We start from the raw sequence: 18,108 nt of genomic DNA, 5'->3' as shown, positions 1-18,108 counted from the left end.
AATGACTTCACGCGATTTTGGACGATTTTTGCCCCCCACCCCCTCGTCACACGGCGTCACAAAAAGTCAGACCCCCCCCCCCTCAAATATGACGCCACAAAGCTCTGCCCCCCAAAAAGCATATTTCCATTTTGAAAATAAAACATGCTTCAAATCGATTCTAGATTTGAAGCTTTCGTGACTGCAAGGATTCATACTCTTTGGTTTAATTCGGTAAAGTCACGTAGGTAAAATAAAATAAAACAATTAAATCACGACGTTTCGGAGGCAACACAAGCTTCCGTCTTCAGGTGGAATAGTCATAGCAGAAAATCTGTGTAAAGTACACAGCTCTGAGATGATCAGCCCTCCCACCCACCCACGCCCCTTTCTGACTCCTCCCCCCCCCCCCTTAACCTTCATATAAACCCGATAATCTCAGAGCTGTATACTTTACAGATTTTCTGCTGTGATTATTCCACCTGAAGACGGAAGCTTGTGTTGCCTCCGAAACGTCGTAATCTAATTGTTTTCTTTTATTTTATTTTACCTACGTGACTTTACCGAATAAAACCAAAGAGTATGCTTCAAATCGCTTTAAACTATTGTCATTGTAGTGCGTATTTAATGTGGCGCTGCACTCTGATGTTGTAGGAGTGTTGTTATAACAATTAGTGTTGTTATAACAATTCTATATTTATTTAAAGTGACGTCACATTTCTCAACCCCCCCCCCTCGTCACAAATGTCTGACCCCCCCCCCTCCCCTAGGTGCATGACGTCATTTATGGACGGCCCCTAACTCTCCTGTATGGCAAGGTGAAGGTAGCGAGGTTATTTGTGGATATTGAGGGTTATCAAGCCACTCAGGGACCTCTGTGAAGGCTTGGTGATTATCGAGAATGTTCATTACCCACCGGGATGTCATCGCTCTCTTAAAATTAAAATTTCCACAGCAAAAGTAATGTGAAGAATAAACGACGGAGGGTTCAAGCCCTGGTGGAAGGTGAAGCCGCGTGCACCGCGCTGTCGGTCCACATCACACCTCGGGCAATTTCTGCAATTCTATGGTTGACTTTTGTCACGAAGGAACGGGAGTAAATGTACGTAGCCAACCACACGAGGACTAGCAGTGTTCTAAAGCGTAACCAAACATTGTATTGACACATTGATGATACAAGATTACGTTTATGTGCATTTTTTGTGTATTATTATCATTACATTGAGTCATTCTCAATCGTAAAAAACGAGAACTCAAAAATCACACTTCGTTCATATTACACACATTGTCGAGATGTATGTATGTTTAACTTCTTTCGTACCGGACGTAGCCCACAGTGCTCATCGGAGGCTGCGGGGGAAGGACAATAAACTAAATACAAAAAGCAGTTCTAAAGAAATTCCTTTTCAATCTGGATGATTTAAAAGTGCATATCTTCCAATGGCTTCCTATATCAGAAGGAAGAGCGTTCTAGACGGTCCCAGAAGCGCATCCGAAAGCGTGCAATGCGGTGACTGCTTTTGTTTGATGGCTAGCCAAAAGCTGCTGCTGCGAGGATGGACCGGAGTTCACGTGATGGTTTATTCTCCTTCACGAGATCACCAAGGTATTGTGGTTCATTTGTGCCAAGCAGCACTTTGTGTGTCATGAATGCGACCTCATAACGTACTCGTTCGGTGAGGTGAAGAAAGGTTTTCAGACGCGCGTTGAGAAGAGGACGAACAAAACACAATCACAAGGCTGTGGAGCCGCCACTGGTGATGGGGGAGCAGGGGAGATGGGACAATGAGGAAATGTGAGACGTGAGGACCGTGATGAAGAAGAGGCCAGGGAATAGAAGAAGAGCATGAAGAAAGTCAAGAGTAGCATATGGGAGGTGTGACTTAGAAACAGGCAGAGACTAGTGCGATATTGATGTAAATGATAACGATGTTGTACAAGGATTTAAAACCTACAAATTTGCAACCTGTATCATTTAGTGTTTTAAAAAAACAGGCTTTATCTTTTCTGGCATAAATAGGGAGGTGGTAAGATGTTCAACCACCAAATAAACACGTTTCACAAGCTAGTTTATTTATGCCGGAAAGGGTAAAACCTTTTTTTATCATAAAATATCTTGATACTGGCAATATGGACCGATAGAGATATACAGGAAGACCTTGACCAACGCGGCTTTATTGAACGCATGTTTCAGCTGTACACGGTCTCTCGAATGAGGTCTGTTTTCCAGGAACACGTGGTTTGACACTTAAGATTCTCATCTCTGCCTCGAAAAGTAGTGCCGTGAGAGTGCTGCGTCCATTGAAAGGTGTGAATTCATCGACAGTGAGAATGATTTATTTACCGTGCATGTTTTTAAGTCTACTTTTTTTCGAGTGATAATGTAACACTCTCTACACGCAAGGTACATTCACACATTGCCGCATGCTTCTAGCCGGATAGTCGTTGACGTGAGTCATACCGGCACTTAGATGGCGAATCATTGGCGTTCAAGTGAAAGTGGTAGGGGCGAGTGTTGGGTTTTGTTGAGGTAAAAAATAAAGACAGTACACATCCACACAGTAAAAAGGGGCAGAAATCTTGTAGAATTAGTTCAACAACGAAGGAGGAGGTGATCATTTCGAACTCAGGAAGGCAACCCTATTTTTCCCATAAGGTCTAATATTTGTCGATCGTGGTTTTTGCCCAACACGGCATTCTCCAGGAACGTAACCCCCACGCTCGTTGAGGTATGTCTGTAATTGATTCTATGATTTTATATGGAAGAGTCCGATCCAACATTAAAATTTTAGTTTCAAGCGTCAATACATTATTTTCACTTTAAGTGTCACGAGGAAATCTGGAAATATTTAACTCCAGTTTAGTACATTTTAGCGCGAGATTCCCAGAGAACCACTGGAAGTGCAGTTTGGACAAAGAGGTTGCATTTATATTGGCTTCAGGTTTGCTTCCGAGGGCAGCGGGTATCCGAAGAGCATGTAGTCCTCGAAGTAGAATTCGTAGATCTTCTGCCTCGTCTCTGGGCTGAGCTGTGCCAGGTATTGGTCCGTCACGGTCGCAGAAGAGCGTCCGCTCGGTGGCTGGGTGTACGCCAGCGACCCCGGCGCCCTGACCCTTGCCAGCAAGGCCGCCGCATCGTGCCTCACGGTCTCTACTTTGCCGAGGAAGTCGTAGCGCAGCAGGCAGGGCTGGCACAGGTGGTGAGCGGGCAGCCAGTGTATATCCTGCCACAGAGGCCGTTTAGGATCGAGGATGAAGCGCACCAACTCGGGGAAGGTGACGTAATCGCCTTTAGCTAGTGGCGCATTGGTCGAGTTTTTGCGATAGTGCTTCATTATGGTTCGTCCGTATAACTTCTCCATTGGTGAGAGGGGAGGAAGGGAGGCAAGAAGTGGCGTAAGTGCGTGAGAACGTTGCAGTAGAAAAGTTTTCAGTTTTAAGTTTTGCGTTTCAAAGGCCTGGACCGCCCTGATTATAACGACGGATGTAGTAACCATACAATGTGAACATTGTAATGATCCCGTGACGTTATTCGAAAAGGAGTAGGTCACTGTGTATCAGCGTCATTGTCCAAATGCTCCGAAATTATTTAAATGCCACACGGGCACAGCTTTCATCAGGGGTCCCCTAGGCAAAAAAAACTATAAAAACTGCAGCTGGTAATTCGGGTGAGATGAGATGTGAATTGATTTAATGTGCCATGAGATGCTGGGGGGGAATGTAAGCGCCCGACCAATGCAATTCCATATTCCTTATAAAGATTGTGTGCGGATATGCACAGCCCTTTGTCACTCCACTGCTGGATGAGGGCCTCCACCTAACATTACGGGTTTTAGGCTTTATTTCACCATGCTTCACCAGGCTGGTGAGTGGGGCTGGTGAATGTGGTGGACACTGGCGTGGAAGAGTAGATGTTGCTTCTCTCTGCTGAATTAATCGGCAGAGCTCGACGTTAGCTTTGTGCTCATCTGAGTGCCATGCCTTGGAGATGGGGAGTCTATCCCAGAAGAATCTTTTCCCGATTCAAATTCGGAATATTTGAGAATCGATTCTATTTCTGCACGAAAAGGATTCTACTCAAACCACATCATAGATTCCAAATTTTGGAATTGAAATTACAGAATACTTGCTGTGCTCATTAAACACCACGTATTTACTTAATTAACAGCCATAAGGTAAACGTGAATCGTTCTGTGCTACAATATCCCGTTGAAGAATATATTATTGGTGTAGTGTGGTGTTTATTCACGCGGACAACTTCGTATTTTTATTCAAAGCATCCCACACGGATGCTCCTCTTGTTCAACACCACGTACTGCTGTCGCGAACTCTTCTTCTGCTAGCCTGCTACTTTGAGCTTACTCTCTCTCGCTCCACTAGCCTCTTACTCCCCGCTCTCCTAGCCTGTCACGGACTCTCTCTCTGTATACTCTGGTTGCTTCTCACCCCGCTAGCCAATCACACTCAGACTAAAGATTCTACTAGCCTCTCCACTCCTAGCCTGTCTACACCTGCACCTCCAACCGTGCCCGTTCCCCCAGCGGGGGATCAGCCAACACCGCTGGGGAGGACGAGGTGTGGAGGGAGAGGTCCCGGACTTCTCTTCAATCTCTTCACTGCTTCATCTCCAACCAACTCAACCCAACTGCCTCACATGTTCCCCTTATATCCCCCTCCTCATTACGTGCCCTCAGATGGCCCTCATTAAGCCAGCGTCCTTCCACCGTCTCTTGCACGTGTTCTCCCCCTTATCGCCTCTATCTCTCGCCTCCGTGGCGCCTACCCCGCGTTTGCATTTGCAGCCAGCCAATCACTGCCTCTTTCTCGAATTGCTGGCGTCTCTCTGTCTACTGTCTCCCAGGCCACCCGCCTGCACCTGCTTATCCTGAGCTGACCTCACTGTTTGCAACCCCGTACATGAATGCAACTGCTGTTTGCAAACCCTGTGCTCGTTATGCCACTACACCGGTAAGCATGAAAATACTCATTGTTGTGTTAATTGTAATTATTTATTGGTTAGGTTGTAATAAAGTAGTTATTTTCGTGAATTATTATGTATTGGTTATTGTGTTTTTTTAAACCTAATAGTATTGCTATTTTTTCAATATATTTATATATAGTGTATCTTTAAGTATTTTATTAACATTCTCGTACAGCTACATATTCAGAACCTTCAATTAATGTTTATTCCTGTTCCATATACAGTTCTTTGTTATCAATGTATTAATCCGCCAATAATACATTTTCAAATTTGAAGGTTTGTAAGATTACTGTAGAAGTCCAGAAAAATCTTGCCCAACGCAGCTTTTTCAACCGCGTGTTCCGGCTCTACACGGTTTACCAAATGAGGCCTGTTTAAAAAATAAAAACGTGATACGTACCTGGTAGTGTTCGTTTTTATGCACAAACTTGTCTCGGTAGGCCGATACGAGGCGCTCCATGGGCTCCCTCACAAACATCATCACCGTGTAGCCATCCAGCCGAGAGCGTTGACCGGCAGCGTCGAACTGGCTCAGCCTGGTGTAGTTTTTGATCACGTGCACATCGTTTTGGGACAAGACCCTGGACAGGTTGGCATTGCCTGCCATCGCGAGGAGCACCCTCTTCCAGTTGGTGCACCCAGCTTTGGGCACTTCGCAATACACGAGTGAGTAGCGGTCGCTCACGTAGAGGCGGGTCAGTACGTCCAGTCGCAAGTTGACCGGTGGCAACGGTGTTGACTTGTTGTGACTTTTCTTCAGTTGTCTGCAGACTCGGAAGAGAGTTGCGAACCTCTCCTCCTGTGTTATTCGCTGCTCCTTGATCCTAGGGGTCAACGCTGATGATTTTGTCAAGCTTTCTGTCACAAGAACAAAGCAAATAGCAGCGTAAAAAAACAAGTACAATTTGTAATAAAGAAACAACAAAAAATGTCTGCATCATCAATCAACGCGTGATGTTCATTGCCTCTGCTGGACCTGAGACAGTAAAAATGCTGAATGAACTCGTGTTTATACTGCAGGTCACGACGACAATGATCCTCTTGTGTTTTGCATTCAGATTGCGCTTTGTCACGTAGCGAGACATCTCAGAGCATAATGTCCCCCTATTATACAGCTGTTCCAGTGCAGCACAGGGTGACTTATCACCTGGCTGGGCGATGGGCGATTAGTGTACCAGTAGGGCGGTGGCGATGATTGTTACGCGAGTAGTTTGTGTGTATTTTTTGTGTGTAAATTGGAAGTGAGATTGACATTATGTGTAACTGGGAGAACTCGGAGGAAATCCACGTACGACAAGCGGAGAGCATACAAACTCCAAAACGGGCGCCCGAGTCGGGAATCAAACCCAGGCCCTTTTTTACGTGAGGTGCAAGTGTTATCACTGCGCCGCCATGATTCTACTCAGTGTGGAGATTCCACACAAATGTTGACATTCAAAATTCCCATGGCGTGGGTCAGTCCAACAATATAAGCTCTCTGCGTGATGTCAGTAGTCATACCAGCAGTAAACAGGTGGATGTCCAGAAATACAACCAGCAATATCATTCCACAAACCACCAGCAGCAGGAACACCTTGTTTGATTCCATCTTGTAAGAAATTCCATGCACATTCACCTGGGATTAGAAGATAAGAAGACGTTGATTCACTGTCATAGGAATTCACATTTTACACTTTTTCAGACTGAGATAGAGTTTATATATATTGAGCAACTACCTCGGATGAACATCGCAAACAACAGGCTTACCTCTCAAATGCCGCTGGCAAATCCCCCCGTTTTGGTTAAACGTCGTAAAATACGACCTCGTAAATTATCCGCAACATTTACTAAGACCCCTAATCATCAACCTCTATGGTGCAGAATGCCCCACCACCCTCACAGCCAAGGCGGCGTGGGTAGGCCCTTCATTGATCTCGTGGGTTGACAAAGCTTGAAATGTTCGTTTTACACTTTATCCGTGCAAATGTGGCACAATAAAATAAACTATTTATTATTTTATTTTACCAGATAAGGCCCACTGGGCCATATCGATCTTTTTTCAGAAGCGACCTGGCCACAAATGATAACACAGCGAAGTGGCTTACGTGGAAATGTATAGCAGCTAAATACTCTAAACTTGTGATTGTAAATGTGGATGAAAAAAACCGGAGGACCCTGGAGAAATATCCAAGCAACCACAGGAAAAACATGCAATTTCCAAATATACAGGCGTCAGGGTCCAGGTCGAACCCACAACCTCCTGCATACCAGGCGAGGCAGTTAACACCTCGCAGGATAAGCTCCTTCGTTGAGTTATCATTTGCGGCAAGGTCTCTTCTGAAAACGAGCGATATAACTCAGTGCGTCTTACCTGGTATCATTAAAAAAATGTACTTCATAGTTTAGTTTTCATGCTGTGATTTCAACAGCAAATCTGTTGTCAATATTGACTTCGGTCATTAGGTGGCAGACCAGCCACGTGGTTGATGGAGACCGCCGTTTGCAGACCTGCTTAGTATGATATACGTTACACTAAGTAGCGTCCTTCACAAACCTCCTCCACGCACACACGACAGTACGAAGAGATCACTGTATTTCATTCCTCTATAATATCCACATTTCCGCCACGGGACTGGATGAAGGATTGAGTTCCAGTTATTTTCCAGCATCTCAAGTGTGATCTATCTCATGCTTCTGTTGTGTGTTGCAATCCACTTTCTTGCTACACGCTGCATATGACCATCATATCGTTAGATATTTGAAGTCTGTCTTGAAAACGCACTTCTTTACGGTGCCTTTTTACCCCCTAGTTCTGGCAATTTAGCCTGATTCTGTTAATTTCATGCTTTACATACACAGCGCTTAGAGGCCTACGGATGAAATGCTCCTTACAAATGTAAGTTATTATTTTGAAATGTTTATGTAAGGGGATCCCACACGAAACGTTTGTTTAATTGTTCCGTTCAACACCAAAACTTGTAGGGCACGAACAGTCGGAAGTAAAAGTCTGTTTCATATATCGAACCAATCACACAAGGCTTCACGGCGATTTTACAACAGAATCCCACCAAAAATCCTAAAGGTTAAAAAGAAGACAAACAACCCATAAGTCAAACGGATACGCAAGAGAAATTAAATGTGTTTTTCAGACGAGCCCTTAAAAACCTTGACTGATGGAGCGTCCCTAACGGCCTGGGGCAAGGCGTTCCACAAAAGAGGTGCCTTGACTACTGAACGCTCTATCACCCATTAACCACAGGTTTGTCCCTGGTAAGACTTATTGTGCCAGGATTTGGTGCATCGAAGTTGCCGTATAGAGGCAGCATACAGTTTGAGTATATCACCGAGATATAATGGAACTACTACCCCCTTCAAGGTCCTTGAAAGTAAATGCAATAATTTTGTATTCAATCTTGTTCTTTAGTACTGGATGCCAATACAGGGAATGATCGATAGGTGTGATGGGCTCGTATCCCCTCACTCCACACAGAACCCCGGGCAGCAGAGCTTTGAAGTAGCTGCAACCCGAAATAAAAGCATTGTACCACCAGTATCCCGGCATGCGACATTTGAGAGAATTGAACGAATGCGTGAAATATTTCACAGGCGAAAGAAGGAGGAGACCTTAGCCATATTCCTTGCATGGCACTGAGAAGTGAAGGCAAGATAAAAAAAAAATACCCTGAGGTTCCCGGACCTTAGAAGATGATATGATTTCAAGATCATCAATCATCATGTAGTGACTTATATGGTGTCATGATGGCGCTTAGCGCCAGTTACTGTCTCAGGAGTGGACACGCATGTCGGGAGAACCCTCTATACCAAACTATAGGTTGATATGCAAGCGTGCCATAGGGGGATCGAGGGGCACGTGACAGGGAGCCGAGAGCTTCTGGCATGATCCAGAAGGGGGCGTGGCCGAGGGCAGGGCGAGGCCGCGGCCGGGGGGATAAAGGGAAAGCCCCGACAGGGACTGGAGCTCGTCTGTGGAATCATCCTGGGTCCTGCGTCTCGTCGTCTTCGGGTCTTTGGTCTTTGCTCGGCATCATGGGTCAGGCGGCGAGTAAGCTGACTGACCCGTTCATGCAGTTAATCCACTACTCACATGGTTAATCATATAGTTATCACTTATATGTTGAACCAGTTACGTTTACGGTTACCCTGTTGGGAAGCTCTCAAGCTGGCACGGCGGATCCCTTTTTACAATTACGTGGGGGTTGTTTCAAAAAACGGTGCATGACTCAAAATTGCATAATGGAAAACTTAATTTTCCCCATAAGAAATAGAGGAAATGGTTGGGGTTAGGGAGAACATGCTATTGAACCTCATTAGTTGGTCTACATATGTAGTGGAGTAAATAATGCGCATAGGAATTGGCCATATACAGTACATACAGACAGACAAGGAGAACGGGTCACATGAGGTCGAACAGGTGGTCGAGTTGCGGGTGGCATAAACAACCCGAAGTAATTAAGGGAGTCGTGGCACGAGGGCTGTGATTGGTCGAGAGGCCGTTAGCGTTAAGTGGTGGCGTCTGGATGTCTGATGAAGGGGACAGGTGCGGGCTGGCAGGAGACGGCCAGCGAGCCACGTGGCAATTAATTAAGGCTAATGCGAGAGGGGATAAAACGCGAGGTGGTTTGAACGGAGAGGGGGGTTGCTGCTGGGGAGTTGCTGTTGGGGAGTTGTGTTGGAGAGTTGTTGCTGGGCAGTTGTTGGCGAGAGGTGAAGAGATACGAAGAAGACAGCTGGAAATGTTAGGGAAGAATAGATAGAGAGCCGGACCCCAAAGACAGTAAATAGCGATAGGGAGAGTCAGCGTTAGCGGAAATAGATAGCGTCACTGTGTGTGAATAGATGGAAGTCACTGCGTGTGAAGAGATAGCGGCGATACTGTGTGTGAGGAGATAGAAGACGAACCACTGTGTGTGGAAGGGAAGACACTGTGTGTGAAGAGATAGGCGAAGAAACACTGTGTGTGGAAGGGGATGTACGGACGATGCTGAAGAAAATCGGAGTGTCCGAGTTGGCGGAGCACGGAGAGAATTACTGTGTGTACGGAACGATGGAATAAAACTGACGGCGGAAAAAGAGACGGTTGTCGTCCGAGTGAATTCACGGCACTACACATATTTCACTGGTTACAGAACATATATTTACAATACTACTCTATAGAAGTAGTGTGAACAACCACGAGGGGACGACCGTGTCGCCGGGCAGTGTTGGATGAACCCCGATCCCGTGCAGATGAGAGAGAGAGAGCCCCAAGGAATAGCCGAAGGTAGGATAATATAGAGTTCTGGGGTCCAGGGTAAGGACCAAGAATAAAGAGCACCTACCTCTGGTATGAGTTAGTCTCGTGTGAACAGTGTTAATAAATGGCATCAGCCCTTACAGTGAATTCCGTCTCTGCGTGGTCGTGCTGCACAACACTACCGTACGTGTGTAATGACAATAGAGCCTGCATGTGGTGTGAGGGGACTAGTGTCCACGGGAGGTAATGACAGGGAGGTCAGCTTACAGTACGAATGCACTTGTTGTGAGTGTGAAGGGTCTGGTGGCTATGGGAATGTTCGAGACGGAAGCGTGGTCATGTTACAGAAGAGGACGGAAGAGTCTGCTGGTAAAGGGCGCATCCAGAGTCAGCGAGAATGATCGAAAAGGGGGGCGTGGCCTCCTGTTGGTATATATGGGAGTTGCGCAGGAGACTCAGAGCTGTTGCAGTGGGATCTCCGCCTGATGTCAAGTGAACGGGTCTTCAATAAAGTGCCATCTCAAGAGAAGTCTGTCAAGTCGTTTTTACACGTGTATTAAATATAATAACAGCCTTCTCAAATAAATAAATTAAAAAATAGAAAAGTAAAAAAATATTTTTTAACACGTTTACTAGATATATTGGTAGACAAATGTGTGCACAAGAAAAACATCACATAGACAAGATCTTCAAAATGGTTCGCGAGAAGGAGATGCTGACTGATACTGCTGCCCGCGCTTGTAGTTGTCGTACTGCTGCACCTCAGGCAGCATCACTACTGAAACTTTGCTGCCCCGACTAATAACCTTACATCATGACCAACGGCACTGGAGCACGTTATTTCAATAATAGTGCACGCATCACAAAGTGTAAGTTAATCTAACACTCTTTTCAAGATCGCGTTACGTAAACGTGCGTAAAAACGCAAAGCGACTGTACTTAATGAAGCGGGTTAGGAGAACCTAAGGACATGACCTTAGTTGTTGTCACAGTTAAGCTTCAAGAAACGTGAATTAATACACACTCTAACCAGAGAGACACTGATGCAGGACTAAATAACAGGAGCATCAGTGCCAGGCTTAGTCTGCACATATATATTTGGATGTCGTCAGCATAAATATTATCATTCAGACCATGACGATGGAAAATGCTCCCGAGAAGCAAAATATAGATGGACAATAACAAAGGTCCTAAAATCAACCCTCTTGGTAACAACTCGGGCGAGTTTCAGATGTATGGAATCCCAAAGTGACACACTGTTTGCGATCGATCAGATAGGGAGCTAAGCCAGGAAAGAGCTTCAACCACTGATGCTAACCTGGGTCTCGAGGTGCCTGAGCAGAACTTGACACTCAAACGGTGTTGAACGCTTACACTAACATCCAAGAGCACTTAGGATCGAAAGTAAGCCCGAATCAGCGGTCAGGGAAATAGCATTGACCACCTTAACGAGTAGGAGCGAGAGATCGGCTAGCAGATCAGTGCGGCATCGGCAGTGTTGCGGACGCTGAACCTTTCCGTGGTAGTGAAGCGGGAGCTGAGTTCTCCAACAAAGCGCTCGGTCTACAGGTCGATCTACATTCTCACCCTCACCTATGCTCGTTAGCCTTGGGTAATGACCGAAAGGATGAGATCACGGGTACAAAGGATCGAAATGAGGTTTCTCCGCAGGGTTGCCGGGCTCACTCTCCATGATAAGGTGAAGAGCTCGGTAATCCGGGAGAGCCTCAGAGTCGAGCTGCTGCTCCTCCGGATTGACAGGAGCCGGTTGAGGTGGTTCGGGCACCTGGTAAGGATGCTCCCCGATCCGATAAACTCCCCCTGGAACTCTACCGGGCAGCAGGTCCCACTGGGTGAAGATCCCGGGGCCGGCCCAGGACATGCTAGCGGTGGGACTGTCACTGGCCTGGGAACGCCTAGGAATTCCCGAGGGAGAGCTAGAGTCTGTCGCCAGGGAAAGGGAGGTCTGGACCGCCCTACTCAACATGCTGCCACCGCGACCCTCACCAGGACAAGCGGCTTGAGAAATGATAATACACTATTTAAATGCATGCCTATGAAGGGCACCATACATCAATAGGAATTATCATTGGTACGGCTATTTGAATACACACAATAGACAAGAAGGACAAGATCAAGGGGTTTGCATAATGCACATGCATAATGTACGTTGACTCATTAATCCCCCCCCCCCACTTTGTGCAAGAGCGCAGAAGTGTGGTTACCACATCTATGCCTCTATATAAGGAACGAAACAGTAAGACTTCTCCACAAATATGGCTGTCGCCTGATGAAGTTAGTTGTAATTACTGGCGAAACGTCGTAATCAGATTGTAAGTGGCTTGGCATGTTCTGTTTATGTGACAAACCTTACTAGTTGGCTGTGTCGGGTGGTGGCGGGTTTTAACGACACATTTATATATTTACACGATCTAACCCAAAATAACCTCTATTATGGAAGATATTGGTCGCGAAAACCTACGTGTTAAACTGATCATTATGCAATGAAAGTTTATACTTATGACACACACGGTAACTTGGAATGCTCATCAAATTGCACAAGCATCTTATTTTCATTTATAAGAGTACTGTCCGTAGATCTGCTTTCTATTTGTCTGACCCGCTGTTATTTACCATTGGACAATGTAAAAAAAAATGTGTGATTCGGCGTCTGATTGTTGATTAATAGTTCCAGGATTTCGCACGCAATTTGGACCAAAAGCATTTAATATAGCTCCCCCAAAGTTTTTGAAGCACCCAGTTTCGCATATTGGCATCTCCATTCTGCCATCTCTGCCATCATTTACAATAACTCTTAAGTGTGAATGTAACTATACAACATAATTGCGATTATGAAGTGTATTTTTTAATCATCTGAAATTGTAGAATATGTTGATGTCTAATCTTGATTTGAAGCTTTCGTGACTGCATGAATCCATACTCTTTGGTTCTTTCAGTAAAGTCACGTAGTTATTTTATTATACTGTATTTCTAACTACGTGACTTTACCGAAAGAACAAAAGAGTATGTTGATGTCTGCTGGACAAATGAAAATGAGCTTCTTAGCCTAATGGCTTTACTGTCCTTACAAACAATGACCCATTACTTTTGCAAATTATGTACAAGTGCATTCTTGGTTCTTTCGGTAAAGTCACGTAAATAGAAACAATTATAATAATAAAATAAAATTGAAAATAATAAAAGCAAAAAAATCCACGACGTTTCAATGAACAACACAAGCGATCGAAACGTCGTGGGTTTTTTGCTTTTATTATTTTCAATTAATTTAAAATTTTCTTTCACTCTTTGTATTTTTTATTGCGGGTTTTATGCTTTTATTATTTTCAAATAATTATTTTTATTTTATTATTTGTTTTATTTAGATTTTTTTTTATTTACGTGACTTTAACGAAAGAACCAAGAATATGAATTCCTGCAGACACGAAAGTTTTTAGTAAAAATATGTACAAGTATTTCCATAAGACGAGTGATACAAGTATTTCCATAAGACGAGTGATACAAACGAGTCAGAACAGACCAGGTAAAGAGTAGATAAAAATGAGTACACGCTATGCCAAAAAATGTGGTTACAAGACTGCACTATTAATCAAATCCCAACCCCCAAAGTGTGAGAATTCGTCGAATCCCAGGAAACTGAGAGGAATTGGGGTGACATCTCAGCGCTGGGTTGTCAATGTGGCCACGACAGCCGCTCAAATAACCACAGCCATACACCACAACAGCCGCTCAAGCAACCACAACGATGTGGGTGTCGCCTCAGAGCTTGGGGTGATCATTGTGGCCTTCCGTGACCCAAAAGCTGCAAGGTGCGCCAAGAAAATAAAGCAGGTTATACATTATACAGTTACATCTTACAGCGATTCATAAAGGGTTGTGTTGACGACCACGCGCGTCACTGAAAATATAATGAAATAAATCAATGTATGGCAAAATATCAAAGTTTAACTTTTAAGGGCGTCAATTTACCTTCACCAGGGGCCACTTCGTAAACCAGTGGCGTCACTAGCGGGGTGCGGGGGATAAGGTGACACCATCAGAGGGGGTGACACCAAAATGACTGTCTATAGCATTTTTGTGCATTGTTTCAGCAGAAATTTATTATTTTTATATAAAAAAATATCCCTATAGTTATAACAAAAAGATTTTTCGTAAGCCCAGCTTACATGTACTGTATCGAAATACCTACAAGGCTAAAACTCAGGGGCGGAGCCAGGATTTCAAGAATGATTTAGAGAGTCAGGCTGTTGAACTAGACGCCATCGGTTGGTGACACACTCTGACAATGCAGTTGCACGGAGTCCGCCAGACCGAGTGTCGTACACTTATATGCAGAATGTCATCCGTGTCACCCCCCCTGGCTCCGCCCCTGCTAAAACTCTATGCTAATTTGCTTTTTTTAACCTTCTAATGCGCTCCGGTCAGAGCTGTAATTATTACCCAATTACAGTGACGCTTCGAGTCACGTGGTTTCGTCTGCACGCGCTACAAGCACGCGCTGTTGCGCTCGTCGCTGCTGGTGTGTTTTTATAGTCGCTGATTTTGTCAAATTTTCTGGTGTTTTAGCTACAATAGTATTTGTGAACCGATATCAATAACTTTTTTTTGAGAATGAAGTAGTAATTAAAGGAAAAGGAGAAACATAAAAAAGGCTTCTGCTCAGTAACTAATAATGTTGTAACTAATAATGTTGTAATTCAATGTAGAAAGATTTAACAAAACTATTTTGTTGTTTGTATTCATATAATCTAAGAAAAATTACATTTAAGATATTTACAACTATATCATATATTATTCTATGATAAAAATTGATAATAAACTTACATGTAGAACAATTATTGATTATATAACTCTTTGATAACTAAATAGAGAAATTGACAATTTAAACACGAAGTGGGGGAAAATGCTATGTTTCTTCATACATGTTTAGAACTATAACTTAAATCTTAAATTCAGTTTTTTTCATTTCGTATTTTTTTTTTATTTTCTTGAAAAACATCACTGTCTTGCAAATATATATCTCTGATTTAATGTAGTTCTTAAATGTTACGACGGTATTTTTTTTTTACTTCGAATTGTTTTCTTACCGAATTTTCACTTTAACCACTTGAAACTATCATTTAGGCTGTGTATAATATTGTAATTTAAAGGTGTAATTTTCATCTTGCTAGTTGTTTACGTCACTACTATTGCCATTACATTCAGTGATATACGGGAATTACGATTTTCCAGTAACAGTACAAAAAAACATTACTAAGGATTTTGTATGGTCTGTTACGGGAGGAGGTCCATGGGGGATGACACCATGAGTTACTGCACTGGGTGACATCAACCCAAGTAACGCCACTGTCGTAAACACCAAACTTTTATGGCAATTATCGAACGACCACCCGTCTGACGCTTTGACTCATAATATCCATGCCTGTGTGAAATTGCACCTCTGCTTACTGAAAATGGTTCGTAACTCACGATAGCTTTGTAGCCAGATACCAAACGTAACCGCATCGCTAAGACTGTGAAACCCATCAACCTGGCTCCCGATCCATTCGTGGATTGTCCAGAAGATTGCACTACACTATGAACCCCAAAAACCCAAGTTAAATTCTTGACCACTTGCTAACATGGGGTGGCGAATGATATCGGACTGGTCCTGTAAACCCCCATCCACCAGTTTCAACAGCAACAACCGTCAGTCGCTATTAAGTGGCGGTGACGTCATCACGGCGCTTGTGCCAGGCTATGTGCACTTTAAGACCATGTGAAATATCGAACGCTCGCTGGCAGGGCATGGAACAGACCCAGGTCCCATGGGTTGACTGAATGAGATGACCGGAAGATGCACCACCTGTGCCCCCTACTGTGCCAACTTGCTGTGTTTTAGCCATCCAGCGCTCCGCTCATTGTTGTGAGCGTTGTTGTGAGTTCGTTGTCGTGAGCTGTTTAAACAATACACGTACCTATATTGTGTATAACAAGCTAACAACCTTAGCATTGTGCAAAACCACCAATCCCTGAAGAACTGCATTTTAGTATTTTTGTCCTCAGTCACCATCAAAACAATTAGCCAAAAGGTGACGAATTGACAGCAATGAGGCGAAGTGATAATTGTAGACCGGATTAATTGAAGCCACACTTCAGCTGTCTCTTTGCCTGCTGTCTGTTGGTTATATTTGAATGATTGTTTCTGTGAGGCAAGCTTTTATGGGACTCTAAAATAAAGGAGTGGAGTCTTTACATATATGAGGTTCCCAGAGGCAGACTTAGCATCAGTCAATATTGGTGACTTTCATAATAAAAAAAAACTTTGGGTTAGATCGCATAAGTATAAATGTGTCACAACCCTCCACCACCCGACACGGCCAATCAGTAAAAAATGTGCCACATTAACAAAACGCCAATTAGTTACTTCTTCAGCCGACCAGTGTGTTTGAAGAGTTAATCCACAACATTTGGAATTTGAGTAGGATGTTTCGCTGGCGATTACATCCAGCCGCTTCGGGCGATTTGCCCGAATAGTGAAGCCATCTACCTGCTTCCGGTCTTAAATAATGCAGGACGATGGCATCATTGCACCCCATCAGGTTTCGAGATCAGAGGCGGAGGTAATTATTAATAGATGAGTAATCAGTTAATTAGTATGTGATTCCTCCATAAGGAAATGTAATATGTATCGTGTATTATCTTCTTGGTTCTTTCGGTAAAGTCACGTAGAATTAAAATAAAATAATAAAAATTAAACATAATAAAATAAAAACTCTCACGACGTTTCGGCTATAACACAAGTAGCCTTCCTCAGGTGAAGAGACAGAACTGTCGGGAAGACAGCACTTCAGTGAACACTGCCAAGCTTTGGCCGCATCTTTTAAGCTGGGTGGGAGGAGCAGAGCGCCTTGACCAAGGAGTTTACATATCAACAGAATAATTTAGCATTTAAGTAGCTATGTTAATGTGTTGGATTAGCATGATGTTAAAGTCAGAAATTAGCATGTAACTGGGGGATTAGCATGATGTTAGTGTGAGGGATTAGCATGTAACTATGTTGGAACTATGTCGGAAAAAGTGGCGGTTTCTTTCTTCTTTTCAACTGTGGTTAGCACCATGGAAAGCGACGAGCTTTGTTCAGACGGACGAGTCCATCTATGCCTTTGAACGGAGGAGGGGGGAGAAAAGAAACAGCAACGATGTGCTGCTCTGTCCTGTGTTGCGTTACTACTATGCTACAAACTAGACTAGTATACATTATAATATTATACATTCCAAGCTAAACTACATTGTATAATATCGTATACACAGCCCAGTGTAAGCTCTAACATTATGCATTATATTGATATGCCTCCAACTAAACTTTTTTTCTAAATTACACGACTATACACCTTAATATACACTGCCATAGACAAACCCCACCCTTGAATTATACAATGCGTTACTATACACTACCCTATACTTTAGACTATAAAATATTAGACTTGTAATATTACACGATGTATTATTCTACCAACCCTACTGTGTACCACACTGCTGTATATTCACTATACAATTACGATACTTATGGTGCCTTATGAATTATGTTAAACATTACACTGTTATACTATTTTATTATTATACAACATGCTATAAACAATACCATTGACCGTCGTGTGAAAGGTACTAAGAGGCAGTGCCAGCGAATGGACTGCAGTCTGATAAATAACAATCCAGCCATCAGATTTACCATGGAAGTCGAAAAAGATGGCAAGCTACCCTTTTTGGATGTCCTAATTAAAAGGAGACCTGATGGTTCAATGAGCCACTCTGTCTATAGGAAAGCTACCCATACGGATGCTTACTTAAAACCGGATTCCCACCACCATCCATTCCAGAAGAATTCCCTCATCAAGACTCTATACCATAGAGCCCA

General features: G+C 43.6%; 1 protein-coding gene across 1 annotated transcript; it reads right to left on the bottom strand.

Moving 5' to 3' along the window:
• Positions 1–835: 835 nt before the first annotated feature.
• Positions 836–12,075, bottom strand: LOC142905722 (carbohydrate sulfotransferase 8-like). Its single transcript, XM_076052792.1, has 3 exons — positions 11,880–12,075; positions 5,361–5,818; positions 836–3,332 (listed from the first exon to the last, which is right to left on the bottom strand). Exons 1-3 carry the CDS (start codon positions 12,073–12,075, stop codon positions 2,907–2,909), a joined length of 1,080 nt encoding a protein of 359 aa, XP_075908907.1. The 3' UTR covers positions 836–2,906.
• Between the last annotated feature and the right edge of the window lie 6,033 nt (positions 12,076–18,108).

The sequence above is a fragment of the Petromyzon marinus genome, chromosome 58 (assembly GCF_048934315.1).
Source record: "Petromyzon marinus isolate PM22_M1 ecotype Great Lakes invasive population chromosome 58, UKy_Petmar_22M1.pri1.0, whole genome shotgun sequence".
NCBI classification, from domain to species: domain Eukaryota; kingdom Metazoa; phylum Chordata; class Hyperoartia; order Petromyzontiformes; family Petromyzontidae; genus Petromyzon; species Petromyzon marinus.
This window is presented reverse-complemented; position numbering and strand designations above follow the sequence as displayed.

Bases quoted from the DNA above. Each gene is read 5' to 3' on its own strand.
- LOC142905722 (XM_076052792.1), bottom strand. From the start codon at position 12,075: ATGTCCTGGGCCGGCCCCGGGATCTTCACCCAGTGGGACCTGCTGCCC. The intron at 5,819-11,879 runs GTGAGCCCGGCA...TTCTTGTGACAG, and splicing joins TCTTCACCTTATCATGGAGA to AAAGCTTGACAAAATCATCA. The intron at 3,333-5,360 runs GTACGTATCACG...CCAATGGAGAAG, and splicing joins ATAAAAACGAACACTACCAG to TTATACGGACGAACCATAAT.